The 21,253-nt window shown below is 43.0% G+C and overlaps 3 protein-coding genes across 5 annotated transcripts; 2 read left to right on the top strand and 1 right to left on the bottom strand.

The window, feature by feature from the left end:
- The first annotated feature begins 201 nt into the window (after positions 1-201).
- On the top strand, positions 202-4,672 carry LOC129584399 (uncharacterized). 2 transcript variants are annotated; one of them, XM_055476560.1, is made up of 7 exons: positions 202-289; positions 429-630; positions 1,063-1,264; positions 1,344-2,194; positions 2,858-2,975; positions 3,349-4,083; positions 4,173-4,672. In XM_055476560.1, the coding sequence occupies exons 4-7, from the start codon at positions 1,348-1,350 to the stop codon at positions 4,294-4,296; spliced, it is 1,824 nt and encodes a 607-aa protein (XP_055332535.1). In that variant the 5' UTR covers positions 202-289; positions 429-630; positions 1,063-1,264; positions 1,344-1,347; the 3' UTR covers positions 4,297-4,672. The 2 variants fall into 2 exon arrangements, with proteins under 2 accessions (XP_055332535.1, XP_055332534.1); XM_055476559.1 differs by having other exon boundaries at positions 1,038-1,264.
- Positions 4,673-13,245: 8,573 nt separating this feature from the next.
- LOC129584253 (uncharacterized) lies at positions 13,246-16,103 on the top strand. Of its 2 annotated transcripts, none has more exons than XM_055476371.1 (3): positions 13,246-13,368; positions 14,261-14,614; positions 15,361-15,685. In XM_055476371.1, the coding sequence occupies exons 2-3, from the start codon at positions 14,383-14,385 to the stop codon at positions 15,504-15,506; spliced, it is 378 nt and encodes a 125-aa protein (XP_055332346.1). In that variant the 5' UTR covers positions 13,246-13,368; positions 14,261-14,382; the 3' UTR covers positions 15,507-15,685. The 2 variants fall into 2 exon arrangements, with proteins under 2 accessions (XP_055332346.1, XP_055332347.1); XM_055476372.1 differs by lacking the exon at positions 13,246-13,368 and adding an exon at positions 15,692-16,103 and having other exon boundaries at positions 14,208-14,614; positions 15,361-15,488.
- LOC129584252 (glutaredoxin-3-like) lies at positions 16,100-19,863 on the bottom strand. The gene is made up of 8 exons (XM_055476370.1): positions 19,634-19,863; positions 19,343-19,532; positions 19,109-19,216; positions 18,680-18,764; positions 17,981-18,215; positions 16,900-17,010; positions 16,700-16,832; positions 16,100-16,420 (listed from the first exon to the last, which is right to left on the bottom strand). Exons 1-8 carry the CDS (start codon positions 19,693-19,695, stop codon positions 16,373-16,375), a joined length of 972 nt encoding a protein of 323 aa, XP_055332345.1. The 5' UTR covers positions 19,696-19,863; the 3' UTR covers positions 16,100-16,372.
- Positions 19,864-21,253: the final 1,390 nt, after the last annotated feature.

The raw sequence follows: 21,253 nt of genomic DNA, 5'->3' as shown, positions 1-21,253 counted from the left end.
ATGTGCGCGCAATAACCGGCTCATGTGAAATCGCTCAAAAAAGTTAAATTACGTAAGTATATTACCGGCTTCTAGTCTCTAGGTGCCATCCATGAACCGGCATTAGTGCGACGCTGCTATGCACGTGTGCGCGTCCCACTGTCTCCCTATTGAACGCTGCACAGGATAACTTTGACACCGCGGTTACTAAGTCGTTCAGTGCTCAGTGGTCGGTATATGCAATATTTTTACCTTTCTCAGGCTTTTACCACACTCCTCAGTGCGTTTGCGTTTGCCCGACATCAGAGAGGTACTAGTATTTAGGTGCAGCATGGTTCCTTGATCATGATCCCACGCTATGATCAGAATTAAATAACCAAACAGCATTTTCTGTGGTTTTTTAAGGAGTTCGTGTTATTTTAGCTTAACACTGCGCACATTTGTTCCAGAATATCCTTGGCTCCTAATAAATTTTTCAGTGTACAGAGAGAGTGTACACTACCCCAAAAATGTCTGCCGAATCGACGACAGAATAATTTTTGAGCTACGGGACCGTCAATGCGCAACTGAGCCACGCTAAATTGTTTGAACTGGAAATTGGACCGTTTCTTTATAACTATTGTGAAGACTTTGAAGTGTGATACAGCGCCTGTGAGTATTAGGGCCTTTGAAGCACGTAGAGCTGAACGGGTTATCCGTGTTAGGATGTTATCGGTGGTGGAGCCAGAAAATACTCATAAATGATAAGACTGATGATAAGATTGCGTTACATTGTATAAGTTCAAAAGTTTACAATTTAAGAAGAGCAATTTTTTTTTTACATGACACCAACATTTCCGTTTTCAGTTTTCTTGCTTTTGAGTTTTGTGAATTCAATATTTTGCATCAGTAAAACGAACTATTCATGGCAAGTCAAGCGTGTTTAAGATACCGAGAAACTTCGAATTTCCCTGACAGTAACAATGTTTTTGAGGAAAATTGCGGTTATGAAAATGGCAGACATGAAAACTGCTTGGTGTACATAGATGCTGATTCGCTGCTTTGCTTTTTGCACATAGTAGTCGACATTCCCGATTTCGCTAGAAAAGCTGTACGATTAAATCGTTTTATATTGGACACTGTGATAAGGGAAGAGAATAATGGCATTTGGAACTTGACGAAAAGTTGGCGGGAAGACTGAGACAAATTCCAAAAACTGTCCGGGAAAAACACATGTCATTTCGGAGACACGTAAGTGTGACGCAACAGACACCGAAGTGGATCGGACGCGGTGTTTAAAATATAGGTTGGTAGTTTTCTTCGATACGCATAATAACTAACAATTGTAAGCATAAGTGAGACTTAGACATTGGTGCATTTTATAGGTTGATGGTCTCATCGGTCGTTATGGATTCGCCTTGGGGAGCGATGGTGCAATACCGGCCGCTGCTGGTAGATATCAACCAAATGAGCTACCAGAACACGGTCGCCGTTCGCAACACTGACGACTCCTGGTGGCTGGGATACATTCAAGACATGGACGGCGACCACGCACTCATCCACTTTGACTCGGCAAAGGTCACCGCTCGGTGGATCCACATGGCAAGCATCTGGCTGCTGCCGTTCTACTGTGAAGACCTTGTACACGGTCAACCCCGAGGTTGCGCGGTGTACGTTGCATTGCGTAGTGAAAACAACGGCCCCTTGCGCTTCCGACCTGCCGTCCTGTTGGATGCGTTGCATGGTTGTTCAACTGAAAGTTGTGGAATGTTCTATTTGAAATCTGCGGAGCCCTACCCCAACGGCCTGGCATGCGCCGCTCCTGCTGAACTGGTGGCAGCCGGGCAAGTGGCCGCGCAGTTGCCGCCCAGTGGTCCACCGTTGTTGGAGCGCCGCAGCGCCTTTCTCTACACCAAACATTTCATTCCCTTTACCCGGGCGCAGAGTGTTCTGAGCGATGCCTCCGACAAATTCCGCATCATCAAGCACCTTCGCGATGCTTTTGAGCAGGAAAGGGAATTCTTTTATCCGAGGAGAAACTGCTGTCGTTTTCATATGCGCATCGAGCGGGATGGGTGCATGTTTATTACGATAAATACTGCCAACGCGGAGACAGCACAGTGGATGGCGACGATGTTGGCGCAAGTGCTGGACAAACATCTGGCCAGCCGGATTGATTTGCCGGCCATTGCCTTTGCACTAGGTCCCGCAAGAGCAGTTATCCTTGGCGACACCGGTTAGTTTTACACTTTATACATGTAGCTTGTAGTCATAATACATTATTACGAGTATTAACAAGGCAAGCCGAGCAGTATGAACGGCTGTCCCGATTACCTGTATAGATTTATTGACTTCAGTAATGAAGTTGTGAGTCCTTCACAAAATACTGAAGAATTCACAACTTCTGTAACGAGGACCTCGGTCCGAGGTCAACGTCATATCATGGTCAGGTGTAAAGATGGAGTAACAGTGTAGGATCTTTCACCGATATCAGTGCGACGGTGTTTTACAGTATTATATGCATTAATTTGATGACCGCTCTTCAGATTATGTCGGCCAACAGAATATCGCAACACAATCAACACTTCTCTATTAAATTTGAATGTACAAATAATATCGTAACATGCAAGGGGATTGCGTCATTGCGGATGTCCATAAATTAGCAAATGTTTTTTTAAAGTTTGCCTGTCATCTTGCCTGCTTTTACTGTATGCACTTACTCGTAGTTTCATATGGCAAGAAAATTGCTCACTGTCGAAAATGCCTGGAATTTTGCAGGGCGTACTACAGAATGCGGCAAATTGCCTAACCTCTTCTTAAAAATTGCAACTATGTAACGCAATCTTTATAGCGTATTTTGAATTTAGTAATTCAGCTGACATGACACATCTGTCCGCAGGCTGGGAAAGTGACGCACTGCACCAAGCTGTCGGTGCCCACATAGGTCAGCTGACGCCGTGGCTCGTTGACTTCATCCTGGCCCATTTGGATCTGTACTCACAAATGACGGCCAAACGGTAAGTGGTACTCGCGCCCTCACGTAGCTCTATAGCGAGCCAACTCTCAATGAGGCTCGTCATGAGCTGACCGAATGTGGCGAGGCAAAGGTCATCGGCAGTCTGCTCTTGGGAAAAACTGCAGAGTGTAACTTGGCCGGACGACAAAATCCGAGGAGTGGCGCAAGTATGAGAGAAAGCTGGAACTGTGGCGTGGTAGTGTCGGACCGTACTAGCAGCCTCCCGATCAGGTTGCATCCAGAGTCTGGTTTATGGGACAACGTTACACACGCTGCTCGATGTTCAACACAGGGAAGGCAAGGGCAGCTTGATCGGGCGGCTGCAGTAGTGGTTTTTACTGGGGCAGTTATATAACAACGTCGCTGCTCCACAGGGTATGCGCGCTATGGTCGCTCCTGTTAAGCAGTCCGCGCATGACGGAGCACATCATTATTCATGTGGACAATTGGCTGCATCCGAAGGTACTGGTAGACAGTGGCAACTGCTACAAACTGCTGAAGCTGGTGAGCCGCTCCATTAGTTCCACCACCAAATGCCTCACCTTCCTCAACGCCTTTTTCCTTTATCCATCGTCTTATATAGAAATGTTGCTAACAGCAATGGGGATCCGGCTGCCGTTGGTAGTCTTTAAAGACCAGATTGTCTCCGAACCCAGCCTCATTGTGGGACAAAACGAGCATCGGCTGAAGCACGCTGCAGCTTGGGAGCCGACGTCTTACAAGCACTACTGCGAATCCGTCGTGCTGTACAACTGGAAAGTGGCCGACCTGTTCGGGTTCACAGCGTCCCAACTGTTTCAGGGTGTACAGATTAGATACGATAACAGTATGCGTCTCCTGCCAGAGCACGAGCAGAATTTGATGAAACCCCTCAAAATGGAGTCGCATGCACTGGACATTGACAAGCTGCAGATCAGCATTCCGCGGCTAGTTCTCAAATGCAGCGAGGGCAGAATGCGCATGACTAGCCGCTTCATGTGCGCTGTCAACGAGAACTTCCCGCCGGTCACCCCGGATATGCTAGCAAAGGTCACTGCTGTGCATGCTCGTTGGGTGCGCAATCTGGAGTATCCGGATGAATGGCAGACCATTCGCATGTATCTTTTAGTGTAAGCAGACTTGACTAGTGCCAATGCATTCCATGTTGCGGTAGTCCAAACTTCCGTCTCTTGAACTTCATTTTACCCTTGCTTTGTAGGTTCAGCGGTTTCCATGCAGACGGCAGCCCACGATATTGGTGGAAGATGGATTTGCGGCTGCTTAATGTGTCGACTCTTAGTAAACTGGCCATTTACGGAATCAACGAAATATTCGCTTTGTGAGGCATAGACCGTGCTTTACACGATACCATTTCCTGGACGAAAATAATTTGAGCCTTAGTTCGAGACATGCACGTAAAGCGCGCTTGACCTCCGAATCTTGCTCAGATTATCTTGCGCTTTCGCTTTTTGGTTTTCTTCATGTTCCTGTTTTTTTTATTTTGCAACCTTTCGTGATTTGTTAATTTTCGCGCAATCGATTGCCAAAGTTTCTTTTCCGTTTATTTAAACAGCATGGAAACCACAGATAAATTTTTAATTTTATATATTTTTCATGATTACATTTTGATCTTGTATTAGCTGGCTGTTTTTATTCCTGTTTACTCTGCTGTAACTTTGTGTTTGATGCAGACATGTTGTGCTTAACGCATCATTCGTACCGCAGTTATCTCGTAGCATACACTGGTTCCCTGGACATTTCTATCCAGGTAAAAGGTAGAACTGAGAAACTGTATCCCTTAGTCTTCGCTGACCGGGTATCGATTACACGCATAGCGCGCGTATCGTCTGTGGGTCTAAAGGAAAGTAACATACATGGTATCTCGTAGAGCCGTAACATATAGTAACATATTTATATTTATATCTTGTTCGCCGGGGGAAATTCTTTCGCGTGAAATTGTCCTGTGACGACTGCAGTAACATGCCTAAATGATTGACCAGCTTCCGACTCACCTGTTTAAAACTTTAGTCTAGCAGTATTTTAAGGAAATCCGATCGCGATTTTGAGAACTTTATGTATTTTCAGTTTTACTGGGTTAGTTAGACTCAGGTTGCAGTAAAATCTAGCGAAAATAAGATACCTCCTATTAGCACTACGTATGTACCTCGTAACATCTACATATAATATGTGCATATTTTGTATAGGGTAGTGAAAAGTTGAACAATTTAGGATGACTAATAATTAGGACATCTTCCAGCGTAGCAGGTTAATCGCTACCAGGGAGGAAGAGCTGTTTCTTTTGAAACGTATCTACAAATACCGTACCGGTACAGTAATCGTAGACGTGTGTTGAATGTAGGATCTTCCTGTTATTCAATGGCGTGATCTTCCTGTTATTTGCAGCATTTTAAATGTCAGGATGAGCGCAATTGTACAAGTACAGTACAATACATCCATATGCGCTCATTTGTGACACTCACTACTGTCAGCCATAGAAGTTCTGACAACTCTGACAGTAAGCTTGTCATAAATGAACGACTGTTACCTCTTACTTTGTATTATATCCTTTATGACAAAATTAAGGTCGCAGAATTAAACAAAAAATGTATGCGGTATAAACATTACTGTATGTCAGCGCAGGTTTTAACGGTATGAGTTTCTAATAAAGCTTGAATCGTTATGATAGTGGAGAATTTAGCTGAGCAAATGAATATAATTACAAGAATCCAGGTAAATTATTTCCCGTAATTTGTACAATCACCTATGACTGTAAAGTTCAGTTGCAGAAAACTCTCTGTACTTTCAGTATCAAATTTCGAAGTGATCCGCTGTAGCTTTTCTGGAGTCGAGCATAAGCATGCAGCTTCGGTTTCTGTACGATGTAGTGATAATTAATAATATAATATTAATAACAATAATACTCGTATTTACAATAATGACAGTAAGTAGTCATATTAATGGCACATAAAGGGTCCTTGCACTACTCCTTTGTGTACACGCAAACTACAATGTATTGATTTTTCTACATACGACATACGATTTTACATACGATTTTTCTACATGTGTTCTGTACGACAATGGTGATGCGTCCAAAATGAGTAAGATTCTCTCTGTGGAGAATCTGTTTAATTACTGGCCTACACGGATAGCCACTCCTCCTCTCAGCCGGCCACCAGTCATCGGTGGCGCATATATAAAGAGCGCGGCATACCGGCAACTTCCAGTTGCATGCAGCAGCAGCAAGCAGTTACGCTATGACCTTTACGTAACCGCAGTTCATCTTCCGGGAGTAACAAACGTAGCGGCCGATGCCTTGAGCCGTTTAACAAGGTGGATTTCACTAACGCGGAAAAATTCAGGTCTGTATTTCGTAGTTTTCCCGGAGCGCCGTTACCGGCAATGGCAGGACAAGCATACCCGCTTGATGGATCTGGAGAAACGACTGAAAAGTTTGCGGCAGTCTGCCACAGCCAGTTCATCGCAGGAAACAAGAAAGGCACAATGGAGCAGGTACATGAAATTCTGCGCGGCGTATAAGCTGGAAGCATTACCGGCGTCGGTACATACCGTCAGTCTGTAGTGACCTTTATTTACCGGTGGTTGAATAATTAATGTACAAATATGGAAGGACATGCATCAGTCGCAAGTGTATACTAACACATAGTTCTGGTACAGAAAAGAAACATGCAATATTCTTTACAACAGCAAAACTTCATTTAAACTATCCACTCCCTCCATCGTGCCCAGGATGGATGCCGCGTTTCCGCGCTGAATCTCCAGCGATAGTCGTTGACGCAGAAATTCATGCGTGCGACGCTCTCCTGTGTGCTGTTGCAATCTCTTTCCCAATTCTTTTACAATAGCGATAGCCGCCGGCCCCCAAGGTCCCATCGTCTCAAATGCGATCGGGGAAAAGATGTAGCGTCCCACCAGATACTCGTACAGTCTGGACTTTCTGTCTTCTGCTTGCGCTGCAGCAGCTCCGGCCGCAACCGAAGTTGACGGTATGTGAGAAAGGGCCATTGTGTCGACACACGTCACATCCCACGCCAAACACATTCCTCTTTTCCAAGCAAACGTTGTACAACCATCAGGGCGTTGGTCCGTAGTGGAGGATGTACCGCGTGGTTCAAGCTTAGCGGGAACGCCGGCTGAAACACAAGCCCGGCATATAATGTTGTTTAATCCTCCATGGCGCGCGTGTCTACCGGCCGAGTAGGTGCATGATAAACCATGGTGTCCTAACTTATCAACGTGCTTCTGACATTTGGTGCAGTTATGCGGTTCGCAAATATCCGCTCCAAGACGCAGGCCGATCGAAATTTTAATAGTCTCGTCGTCAAGGAGGTTGCCGATGTGGGCGGTAGGAAGCGCATTCTACCAAATACCGGCTTCGGGACGGGACTGCGCAAGAAAGCGGGCTGTATTTACGATGTCACCGCGAAACAAATCCAATAAAATAGAGACCGACACATTACAAAGCGGTAAATCCCATGTCTTTTGGAGCTTACGCATGCCAGCTTCAGGGACTTCTGCTAAATGGGATTTGGTTTTCCACAACTCCACTGCTTCCGAGGCGTTCACTGCCGGAAGGTGAGGCAGTATCGACAATAGCAAATCAGATACGGAGTGAATCGAAGCCAAATAGGCTGAGAGTGCTAATTCCTCCGCACGACGTATGCCGACACCTCCTCGACTGACCGGAAGAGTCGCTTGTCGCCAGCCAGGGTAGTCGTCATGGTTTACCCGAACGTTACTAAGTTCTTGAAAACATGTACGCAGTGACTCATCGATTTGATAAAGCAGTTTAGGATGTTTCCAGGCATTGCAACATCTGAGCACATAAATTATCTTCGGGGCGCCTAAACAGTATCTGAGAAGATACAGAGCATGGTGGCGGGGAAGGAGTTGTAGCCTTTCACAGGCTGTATTTATGGCGCTTGATTTCTCAGCGAGGGTATCACCAATCGCGTCGTCCAGGACCGGGGCGCCTAGCAGGGTTAAAGTTGAGCTGGACATAACACGAAGTTGTGGGTGGTGCAAAACGAAATCGTCAACAACTTCCTGCCGCTCATCCTCGGTTCCTCCTGATACAAATAGTTCACATTTAGACTCGTTTATGTCCAGGCCGATAGCATGCGCGCCTTCGATAACCCGTCTGAAGTTTTCCGCTACTGACGCCGGCGTACCGCCCAGGGTTCCGTCGTCAAGGTACCAGGCGTTAAATTCTGTGTTCAGCGTGGCAATTACACGAAGCAAGGCCAGGCAAAATAGCAGCGGGCCCAACGGGTCGCCTTGTTGTACCCCTGACTCAGACGACAGCACTGTCTGATCAATGAACAAAGAAGAATGATGCCCATACGCCGACCAAAAGAATTCATCGTATTCAGGAAAGTGTGTATGCACAACATCTAAAACCACTTCACGGGATACAGTGTTGAAGGCATTGCGAAAGTCAACCTTTAGCAGTGCTTTAATGCTCTCAGGTTTCGACTGTAGGAAATGTCTAGTTGCGTGGACGATGGCCTCGGCTCCCCCCCGAACGTTGAAGCCAGACTGATGAGGAGTAAGCAAAGCGGTAGCCCGGTCCGCTATTCTGCTACAGATGATTTTGGCTAGTAGACGACGCAACGACAGTCCTACCGCTATGGGGCGCAGTCCGCCGTCTTTCTTGCGCAACGCCAGTAGTCGACCTCCAAAGAATATCGGCCGTATGTCAGCGGGTACCTTGCCTTGTAATCCCAGCGTCAGTACAGAGGCAATGGCTTCGCAAAAGGGTCCGCTATGGTCATCCAGCTTGGAACCCTGTAGTTATAGCAGAGCTTGCACGCAGTTTGCAGCATACAACAAATCAGAATTATGTCAGCAGTTTAATTTCTCTTCACCATGAGCACAGCATGGCGGCGCCAGATCTAACGCATTTTGCAGTAAAGGAAGCATTAGCACGTGTTCAGCGCCTCCGCGAGGAGTTGCCGAACAAGCGAGCAGCAGTAGATGTGGACCTGTTGTTAACTATCCACAAGCATTTGCATGCAGTGCAGGCAGCACGCAGGAAGGCCTTCTGGGCCGCTGGCTTATTGACATTCTTTTCTTTATTGCGGGCATCCAATTTGTTTTGTTCGTTCAAAAAGGGCAGTACGCATGTTAAAGTTTTGAATGTGCAGCGCATCGAGATGGGGCTGCAAATATCAGCGCCAGCGCTAAAAAGCAACCGCTACGCGGGCGCGGAAGTACATGTAGTTGTTCCAAAACTGAGCAGCAACAGTGTACTGTGTCCAGCAACCGCAGTGGAAGTACGTATTATTAGCGACAACGAAAGCGAAAGGAAACGACCCGCTTCTATCGTACCGGTCAGCCGGGCAGATGGTGGCCATGACGTCTCATTTGTTCAACCGTTGTTTAAAGCAAACGCTGGCAGATGCCGGAATCGACGGCAGTAAGTTATCCACGCATTCGTTTCGGCGAGGAGGCGCCACAGCAGCAGCCAAATTCGGAGCATCGGCAGCGGTAATTAAAGCGCAAGGCAATTGGGGCAGCAGATGTTATAAGAAATATGTCATTTTGGATAATCGCAGACGAGAGGAATTCGCGCAATGTATGGCAGCAGTCGGATCGCGGGAGTGATTTGGGGGTTTGGAGGCGTACCTGCCCTGTGCAGGCGTTCGTTTGTCGTTTGCGCTATGCAGTTGTTGGTTACAGTGCAGTTGTTTGTTCGTTTCCGGTGGACAAATTCGTCCACCACGGATTTTATTAATAAAATCCACCCCCCATGCGCGGCAACGTTTTATCGATAAAATACATTGGAGTTGGGCACAATAATTCGGCTTATTCTCGTTTTGCAAAAGCATTTCAACGCAAACGACATAGGCTACCAGTACGGCAGTGCATGCCATCGTATGATTCGTATAATCTACTACTGTACTTATCTGTTCTTATAATAATAATTACTATCTATATTCAGCAGATGCGAGTTTTACAAAACACCATTTGTCTCTTGAATTCCGGCTGCACTAATCCAGCAAAACTGTTACTTAATGTTACCGTTTTCAGTGTCCACTGTGGACGCTGGAACCCCGGCTGCTGGGCGGCTGGTGCTCTCGTGATCGGCTGTAAGCGGTGACCGTGGGTCAGCGAGAAGCCGGCCGACCGGGGGTCGGCGGAAGTGAGTAAACAGTGCCCTGCGCAAACACAGGCTCCTTTACTGAGTAAGTGCGAATTAACAGCAGAAGAAAACCGTAGGGTGTGGCGGATGGTAAAGTATAAATCACACGAACAAGAAATGCCAAGAACATCGGCCAGACATGCAGAACCCAACGCGGGCACAGAAACAGTGCCGAGCGCAAACAGCAAGCGCGTGAGTGCCGGCGGCCGCATTGTTCTAAGCGGCCACAGCGAATCGCATCGCCACCAACACAAGCAACTGGCTACACACGAACACGGCGAAAAGGGGAAAAGCGGGAGCACACAACCTCCATCTAATATTAACATCACTTAACGTTGTTATTTGTAACTTTGTGTTGTTCCATCTCTTGTGGTTTTACAGCATGTACTACCAAATCCTGAACCGTTTTTCTACTTTAGTGTATAACTGATTCAGGTCAGTTGTATGCAAGATTACTAACAAAATCCAGTTCTCTATGGACTTATGGAGTCATGCCGCATTCGCTCAGCCGTTTACGATTGGAAATGTTACGACTGCGATTTTCGCTAGAGGAAGAATTACTGAATTTTTTTTATCGATTTTATTGTAAAAATGACGTAGTTGCTCATCAAGCGACATTCTGCAGGATAGCGTCAGCTAGAGTGCGGTAAGTAGTGGGTACATATCTGTAACAATTGTAATATTACTGTAATCACACGGCTACGTCATCGCGCCATATCGCTATATCGAACGTCATCGAAGTGGCGACGATGCCGTAGAAATCGTAGACCTACTTCCTTAACTGACCGGAAGTTAGATGAGCCTGTTATATCTGCATGCGTGGCCGTACAATATCTCTGCGATATTGACACACAATTGAATAATGTGCTATTGAGATTGAGCAATATATCATGCAACTTCCTCTGTGTGAATTCTGATCCGCTGCTTTACTGCGTAACTTTATTTAAAGAAAGCTACAGTACTCCTAATTGCAAATAGTAATTGCTACAGTACTTGCTACAATAATTGCTACAGTACTACTAACTGTACAATCTCTCCGCAAAATATTCGTAGCTATTCAGCAATTCAACATGGTGTACTTTTGGTTAAGTTAATCATAAAAATATTACGTACGCGAATATTCACCAACTTGATACACTTTTACCCGAACTCGTTTTTTATTTGTTACCGCTTTATAATTGCTAATAGAGAACTTTTCCATATGTCCATCAATTAATAGTGATACTTTTATTGTATAATTATTTTGCAATCCTTATAAAAGTAAAGGCACCTAAGGAGCGAATAATTTTACTGCGTATTCGATCGTGGTCGGCAGGCACCGGCAGACAAGAGGTCGTTCGGTGCATGACAACTCATTTTTAATGTACAATAGAAAAATTTTGCAGCACATGTGGAAGTCCAGGCGCTTCTGTCTAACGAAGATCCACCGTAATGTCACCGCGGACAATAGAGAAAAATAGATTTTATCGCAGCGTTCCCACTGCACGATTGCTCCATTCATTGCATTTGAATTTTTATCACGCTGCATAAAATATCTTATGTCTAAGCACATGTCTTCCGAGGCCACACGGCCAGTAATTTCTCGGTAGCGGGACGATGTAATTTCGTCACAAATATTTTACACAACCACTTTTTCAGTTTGCCATGATTAACACCATTTAACCAATTAATTGCTTATCTTCGTTAAACATAACCTCTTTGATCAGTCAATACTACCCTGGATAAATCGTTAATGGCTGAAAATTTAATTACTACTCCATTAATCGTGGTGTTGTCAGAATATAGAAAATGGACGGAAATGACGTCACGCAGCACCGAAGCACAGAAGCACCGTTACGTTATCATAAATAAACGCAGCATTTCCGGCAGACATATGTATTTCCTCGTAGTTTTAACACGGTTTAGCACATAACCGGCAACATATATGCAGTGATATACCTGTATGCATAAATCACGGTGTGATAGCCGGAGAAATCCACCGGAAGTGCTAGCGTAATGACAGCATGTTAATCGATAAGTGAATAGAATTGATATTGTAGATCCCCATTGAATTGACAATTATAGGTTAAATTTATTAAGCACCGCTTTTGCGTTTTTATCGCTGTGTACCCACTTTATCGTACGCTACCGGCAAAATCGCAATGTGCCAAGTATGCCAGAAATTCCTAATTATAATGAGAGAACAATCGCCGCGTTCATCGCCACTGGAGAAACATTTCAGTCATCGTAAGAATATTTCATGGAAATATTGTGGTATATTAATTATACCCGCTGTCAGTAATTCACTGGGTTGGCGGGGGTTAAATGCATTCCACCGTTATCGCTCTCCTGATTCGTGTACTTCGATACAATAACAATCCCAGAAAAGATGAACTAGCAGCATGGCGATTAATGTGACAATAGTTTGCATTTTCACAATGCCGCTATTTTTATTCAGATTTTGTGATCTCATAATGTAAACATATTTTTATACACAGTGGCGGACCATGTGCTATAGTTCAGCGGAATTTTCGAAGTTTGGTGGACTTTGTAACCACACCCTGCAAATTATACGACGTTTTTAGCAATTCATTCTGACATGGAAAAATCAAAAATTAGACAAATAATTCGATGAATAAAACTGTGCATACTAGTGACAGTTTGTTTATTTAACAGATTAACAGACGATTAAGATTCATCATTATTAGGCACATTTTTGTAACTAGTTTAAACTTTAATTGTGGCAGAAGCCTTTGTTTAACAGCGTACATTTATTAATATTTTTTTATTTTAATATTCAATAAATAATCTACAGTTCTGTTCATGCATATGGGTCTTTTTCAAACGTACTTGTACAATTATTTTTATGCATGCAAGCGATGTACAGATACAAATCAGTAAATAAGTTTCATCAGCCGGTAACTGATAATGCCATACAAATCGCTTAATATGGTGCATGGCCATACTTTGCCGGCATCGTATTTGCTGAATTACCAAAATTATTTGAGCGACCTTTGGTAAAGCAAACATCCAGAGCACCCATCAGCGGGCATCGTGGTTGTCGCACTTACAAGTATTACCACTTGTGCCACGAACATGCTGTATAAACACCTCGACGAGTACTTTTCAAAAGCTTCTTATCTATTAACAATTAAACATATAATGTCTTTCCGAGAAAAACCAATAACTGATTAAAGAGCGTCAAGCTGAGCACCGTTTCGTGTGCATGGGGAAATTAGGTGCTGCGAAACTGGAAGGTGACCTTTGACAAGCGGTATGTCTTTCATGTGCGAAATGGCGTGATAAACATTTCGCCAAGTGGGCACAAGTTTATCTACGTAATTAATTTTCTTTTCTGGCATAACTGTAATTATGTCAAGAAAACTGGGATCCAGGCCGGTACGTCGATTTATTCGACTGGAAAGTTAGTGGCAAAGAAAATCAGATAGGATTAGTACTGTTGCCATCGTTAACTGACTAACTCAATATCTAAGGCAATTTGTACGTTGGTGTTTTAAACCTTAGTACGGTTTAAATTTAAGACGTATTAAAAGTAGAGTGCGTAAATTTCAGTACATATTTGCATATGATTTCATGGCATATGCAAATCTACGGTTCAATTCACATATTATAACATATTATGTAATTAATCGTCATCTTAATTTTATCTTCGTTTTGCTGTACTATAATTATGTAACCTTATATGCACAAGCACGCCTTTAAAATAAATAGCTTCATTTGTTAGTAATTACTTTCCTGGCCTAATTTTACAAAATAATCACAACGCACGCAACCTACATTAAAGAAAGGTTTCTCTTTTACCGTCACCTCATTAGTTAGTGGTGTTATGGAAATGTTTGCAAACATTCCCTTTTGTTTTAATCCGACAAAAGCACATAGAGGCGCGGATAATACATAACAGTTACCCAAATCTTTTCCTGAGTTGTTGAACTACGCCGGTGGCTTATCACCTGATAAGTGCCAGCACAAAACGGCATAGAACTAGCAGTATTAATGATATCACTACCGGTATACCAGCGTGATAAGCAGCGCAGTGGTAGCCCCGTATATAACCGCATGTCAACCGCATTATGATTTCATTCCGCTAATTTACTTGCATACGTGATTATTCTCAATCCGTGCAACACATGTTCAGCGCTCTACAGCTTCAAACTCGACAATTTACAAATTTGGATCAACAGTTGAACCTACTCCGTTATTGATGCAATTTGGTTTTGGATAAAGGTCACCATTGCCGGGTTAATTATTTTGACAGTTTCATTGGAAAATGAAATTTTCGAACGGCTTATTTGTGACATTGGCATCGGCTGTTCTCATGCTGGCGCACAGTATACACGGTAAATCAATCCTGCTGGCCTTGGAATCAACAAGTGATAACATTGTGGAAGACAATCGCCAACCGGAAACCACGTCACTTCTACATAGTGGCAGCGGGGAAGAAGGCTCTGTGCAGCCGACTGAGAAGGAAAACAACGATAAGCGGCATCTGCTGATGAGAGGTAAATTTATTAAGTGCCAAATAACAATTTTACCGGCTTTTTGTAGTGATAGCTGTTAACGAAACCAGAGTAAGGAAAATTATTCATTAGCCATATCGTATAATTAAAAGTGTGCAATCGATCGGATTTGTCGGTTTACATGTGCAAAACATGAAGCAGGAAATCGAATGAAACGTCTGGGAAGTTGTTGGATGACAGATCATGACACTGTATACTGCATTACGATGAAATTTATCAAAAAATTAAACGCAGTTTGTGTTATATTTCGCGCTTTTTTCTTAATTCAAAATGCAAATGCGGAACCGATTACCCCAGGTCGACAAAGCCACTTCACTATAGAATTTCTCCAACAGCTACGGCTGTTTTTTTACGGCATATTTAAGCATGCAGTACAGCAGTTCTGCATTTAGACTGTTCTTTAGATTTACGGTTCCGTTTACTTTATGTTGCCTGACTTGAATTTTGCTGATTTTCCTGCCCACGAATTTAATAAAGTAAAGCACATATAAGTAAATAAACAATGTCAGATTATCAATTACGGTACGTAAAATACACTGCTCAGTGACTACTGTAATATTATTATATTTGATCTGCTCCTCCTGCACTTAACTGGGAATTGACTGATCATGCACAAGGCGGCTGTGATAAATTATGCAAAGCAAATCAGTATTAATTACAATAATCTGCTGTGTAATACTGCCGTTAACTGAATGATCAATAAACTAAGAGCTTATTGTTTCTTTTAGCAAAACGGTACGCGCCGCCGGCGCCCTTACAAAGCATTTTCCGCTTCTTACTACGAGACGAAATGGAGGATGGGAAAAGCAAGAACAACGCGCGTATCAAAGAACGCGACCAGATCATCGGACCCATCCTGATCCGATTGGGATGACAATGACCGGAAACGCAAGAATGCATCAACGAGACAATTAACTGCACATGAAGCACAACATGGCAAAGACTTTGGGAATGTGTACACTGAGTGATTCTTTGCCGTATAAACTTTTGTAGATATTTTGACATATCTCCTGTTGGTCTTCCGGTTATACGGAAGCTGGGTGCGGCATTGACCGTGACCTGATCCGATTGGGATGACAATGACCGGAAACGCAAGAATGCATCAACGAGGCAACTGTACATGAAGCACAACATGGCAAAGACTTTGGGAATGTGTACACTGAGTGATTCTTTGCCGTATAAACTTTTGTAGATATTTTGACATATCTCCTGTTGGTCTTCCGGTTATACGGAAGCTGGGTGCAGCTGAATGCTTGACCGTGACCTTTTGTGGGTGTGCACAGGCACGGTCGTCTGCTTTGTACAGTAATCTCACCCGGCGCTGGTTGCGCCGGATTTTGCCGCTGGTTTCGGCATGTGCTAGTTAACTTATTTATGTAACGGTAGTTTTGACTTTTTGTTCGTGTATTCGGGAAAAAAATCCCGCACAATAAATACCAAACAGGATACCAAACAAACTGGTATTCTATACCATTAAAAACATCCGTTTCCGTTTACAATTTATTGCATTTTTGTAAAACATTATCGTCGACACTGGATTAGCAAATCGTTTAAGAAAGGCAAACATATCCAATCGCGTTTAAAAATTTAGTAAAAAATCCCTCGAATATCTGCGACTCAAATTTAAATCATAACGTCGTAGTACACAAGAACTAGTCGAATACTTAACACACGTTCCAAGCAAAGACAGTGTGAGGAAATCTGATAAGAAACCCAATCAGCGCATTGATCGATCAACTCTCATGCGGCTTTCAAAGTCGACTCCAGTTCGCCCGAATTCACCAGTTCCTGCAAATAGAAATTTCGCTGAGCGTTGAAATATCGCAAAAAGAAACGCGCTAAAACTTTAAAACCACGTGCAGTATAATTAACACCCTTCCTGCAATATGTTTTACAAAGGCATCATAAACGGGACATTCCTTTAGTGGCTTTCATATAAAGCCTGTGCACTACAAAACCAATTACAAGTATAATAACAATCGCGGTGCAAGTGATAGGAAGTAAAATCCTTCACCGCGTCCAATTAGCAATTAATGGGGCATTTTTGCTACTATGATTTGTACCCACCTTAACAATATCCAAACCCCCGATCAGCTGTCCCTTAACGTACAGCTGCGGATACGTGGGCCAGTTGGAGAACTTCTTCAATCCCTCCCGTACATCCTGATCTTCCAGGATATCGAACGTCCCATAATGCACCCTGCACCATTTAACACACGCAGTCATTACTATTATGAAATGTCACAAATAAAAATCAGTGTTGCTACTTGGTATCATTGAGAATCTGAATAATCTGTCGTGAAAATCCACACTTGGGTACATCCGGATTGCCCTTCATGAACAGCATCACAGGTTGCTTATGCGTCAACTGGCGCAGCCTGTAAAGAAAATTCGGCTGAGAGCTAAAATATAATAAAAATAAAGTTACGTCAAAATTATAACTACGATCAAAATGCAATATGATTACCCCGAACAGTGACCGAAGATACCGCACATTAGATTCTTATCGCAACACAAAATGGACCTACGATAGACGGTACGACATACGGTAGGCTCTTCTACGTCATTACGGCGTACCCTTACCGGACCGTTTGACGGTAGGATTGACGGTAGAAGGCTGAGATATCGTAATGCCTACCGTCGACATCTGCGATATAGCAACCACCCTCAGTGGCAGTGGCATGAAGCACAACGTGTGCACTGTGCAGCTGCCAAATCATGCAACTTTAAAATTGTTCTGGTAGATTTTAATTGTTTTTGATTCATCATAAAAGGATATTATAAGATAAATAAAATTCTAAGAAATTTTTTGATACCAAGCGAGTGCAGTTTATCTGAAAACGAACTATCCTGCAGCCATGTGAATTTAGCATGCAAAGCTTACGGAGCCGTTGGTGTACCCTGCGCGAGCTGTTACTTACTTAAACTCCATAGGCGCCTGTGTTAAAATTTAAATGCTCGTAGAAAGATTCATGGGCTGTTAAATCTGGCCGTTTTGGTATTGAAAAATAGTTTAGCATTTTAGTTTTCATCGAGTTTTTTGCAAGTTGTCAAAATGAATTTATCTTGGATAATGATAATATCATAGAATGAATGCAAAACCAATCATTATGCACAAATTCAATAGGACAACCAAATTATGGCCAATTTTCTGAGATCTGCGAAATCGGAATACAGACCCTCGTTATCTACGAATGAATACGATGTGTGCGATACTCTAAAGGAGCTCGCAAATTAAACATGCTCAATCATCCAAAAAAACTTTCTAACGGTTGTTCGTAGAGAACCGGAAAAAGCTATCTACGAAGCAATAATCGATATATAAACCATGAAACATTTTACGCGCACCTGTCTTCCAAGCTCTCGGTCTTGACCAGCATCTGATCCAGTTCACCGGAAGCCTGTAGTTCCTTCACGATATCCAGGCCACCGACCAGTTCGCCATTAATATACAACTGCGGATAGGTTGGCCAATTTGATAACTTTTTCAATCCCTCGCGAACATCAGTATCCGACAGGATATCGAATGTGCCGTATTTAGCAGAATGCTCATTGAGAATGGCAACGATCTGTCGGCTGAAACCTGGAGAGACCGTAAAAAGTTAACGTTGCAATTATGACGTACAATTTAGTAATCTACCGTTCTTACACATATAACTGTATTTTACACGTAAAGAATTGTAACATCTTTTACACAGCTATTGATCGACAAAATCAATGTACAAACCATTCTACTCCCGCGAAATCGGAATAAATTTCAGCTGTGAATTTTCTTTAGAAGTACAGTACATACAACGTAAGAATCACCAATCCATTCAGAAACCGTCAACAGCAACAGACTTGATATTAACAGACGGAAGTTGTTCGATTGTAAACACAAAAAGTTGAGAAATTGTACATAAAAAATAATATAGTAAACAGCAGTAAACTGAAGCCAAGAAAGAGCGCAAAATTTTTAATTTAATAAATCATATCTGCAAAATTTCACTGTTCTCAGGCAATGTGGCGTAAACAAAATTTCCATCTCGAAGGAGATGAAAAACTTACCGCAGCGGGGCTCGGCAGGTGTTCCCTTCATAAACAGCATCACTTTATCGTAACTGATCAAATCCCGAAGTCGACTGTCCAAATCCTGCAATATGCAGCACATTTACCATCACAGAAATCGTAGTGCAGTGAGTCAATAATAGCTTCCTCCAGGATGAAATGCGACACATACATAGCAAGAATTAAACAATTCAAAGAAAAAAACTTCATAACTGATAACATAACAATTTTTTCCGTATCAAATGTATCATAAAAGCCTCCTGTTAATAATTTCCCCAACAGTCGGAACTTAGTATCAAATATTAACTTATCTACAAGCTATGTGCTGCGAGTATAATAAATTTATGATGACTATTAGGTATGTGTTATAATGCAACTTAATAGTGAATATTCAATACTGATTTGTGAGATTTGAGAAAGTCATGGTACCTTTTTGGCAATAGATGCATCAGGAACATAATTATCCACCAAATAGCGTATTTTCCGATTCAGTTCCGGACCATTGGCGCCCGATAACCTGTCGATTTCCTTGCCGTTCTAGATGTAAACGCAATGCGTCAGCTTTTGAAAATGCGAAGAACGAGAGTTTGAAAGTTTCATGAATGCTACAAATTTGCTCAGCCAACACGATAAACCTGCCAACACGATACAAGTACGACTCACCCGTATGAAGATAAACGCGGGCACGGAGTCAATGGAGTATTTCTGACAGAGGACGGGCAGCTTCTCCGCTTCCACGGCGAGGAATTTGACGGTGAAGAGTCGGGAGTCTTTGGCCAGTTCGTCGACGATGTCGCTCATCTGCTGGCACTGTACGGCCCACGATGCCCAAAAGTACACCACAGATAAATTCCTAAAACATACCACTGTGTAAGCGTTCATAATGATGAGCCATAAAGCATCAGTTCAGTGCAGAAGAGCAGCAAAAACCCATCATGATCAGCTGTAGCTTACTCGCCATGGTTCTTCAAGAACTCATCAAATTCCGCTGTGCTCTTGATTTCCACGCGGGACATTCTCTATTTATCCAACACGCGCGGAGGGGGTCTTAATAAAAAGAAAAAACTCTCTGAATACCACTGAACAAGGAGCGATGCCAGGGGAAATGGAAAAGCACCGAAGAGCAACGCAAAAAAAATACAGAACTGAAAACCTGAAATAAAAAACTGAACACACGCAGTAAAAAATTCAACAGTTGTGTACCGGCACTACTACCGTGTAGTTTGTACCACAAAAGTCATCAGATTGCGAAAATTTTAAAGCCGTTGCCACCAATATGAAAACTTCAGAGGCGCAGTTTATAAGTTCTTTGTACGCGCTCTTTCAGTACAGGCCAGCGGAAGCTTCTGCAATGATGACAACAATCAGGCGACCGCGATGACGTCACTTCTGGTCTCGAATTTAGTGTTAAATACTGTTAATTTTAATCGGCGCGCTTTTTATTCCTTTATCAGTTGCCAGCTGGTGATCTTATTTTATGAAGAATGGAATAAAATGCTTCTTGACAGTTGACACTACTGTAATCTTCTTTGTTATATGAATACTAACTAAGTAACAAGGGTCCTCGACACTTTGCCGTTGCTCAATGTTCTCCCGTTCTACACATCCAATCTGCACGCTCTAAAGTGCTACAGAATCCTCTCAGTGTCGAGAGTGTTCCTGCATCATCAATTTTCTGGAAAGCCCAATCCCCACAGTCCAGTGGTCACTCAAAAGCTTGTTACCATGGTGGCCATTAGCTTAACATGGGCTGTTTGTGAATCCCCAGATTATATTACAATTATTATTATTACATCGAATTGTCATTGAAATTAGCGAACCGCGAATAAGCAAAATAACAGATTCTGCTCATGCCTGTTTATTTTGTTCGTGCCTCCTTAATGTAATAAACATCGTGCCATTATTTATTACATATGCAATTAACCTTTTTACATGCTCGAAATTATAACAGAGGCAGCCATAAGTCGGCTGTCCGTGATGATCTCAGCGAGGGAGGGCGGTCAGATGAAGATCCTGTCTGTTGAGGAAATTCCGAAAAATGGCGATGGAGCGGAATCGAACCGCTGGCTACCGAGTGAGATCCACGTAGCACAGCCACTGTGCCATCGCCGCTGTTGGCGAAGATCAAGATATTTGTGCTTGAGCTTGAGCCAACCAGGTAGGCGGCGGATGGGCGGCTGCTGTGTGTAAAGAGGATTCTCCTCTTACAAAATCTTAAGACATTATTCATCCGTGCTGGGCTTGTTCTACTTTACGTACATCGGTACACGGTATAAATGCGCTCCGCTCCTTCATGAGTTTACTACATACTGCAAAAATTAATTATGTATTGCACATCGCACTTAGTACCGTGTTAACATTCTGCAAGTTCTGGCTGCTGTACAAATTGTATGGGTATGTATCATGTACAGATAGGCTATCAAACGTAACGTTAAAAGTTTTTAAATCCATTATCCAGAGATAACACTGGACACAGCAATGATCCGCATTAACCCGTTGCATACTTGAAACTTCTACAGCATTTTTCAAAACTTATACAGAGAATTCCAGAAAATACAGTTAATCGCCTTATTT

The sequence above is a fragment of the Paramacrobiotus metropolitanus genome, unplaced genomic scaffold (assembly GCF_019649055.1).
Source record: "Paramacrobiotus metropolitanus isolate TYO unplaced genomic scaffold, Prichtersi_v1.0 Parri_scaffold0000013, whole genome shotgun sequence".
NCBI lineage: Eukaryota > Metazoa > Tardigrada > Eutardigrada > Parachela > Macrobiotidae > Paramacrobiotus > Paramacrobiotus metropolitanus.
The sequence above is the reverse complement of the archived record's forward strand: the minus strand, read 5'-3'. Positions and strand labels throughout refer to the sequence as shown.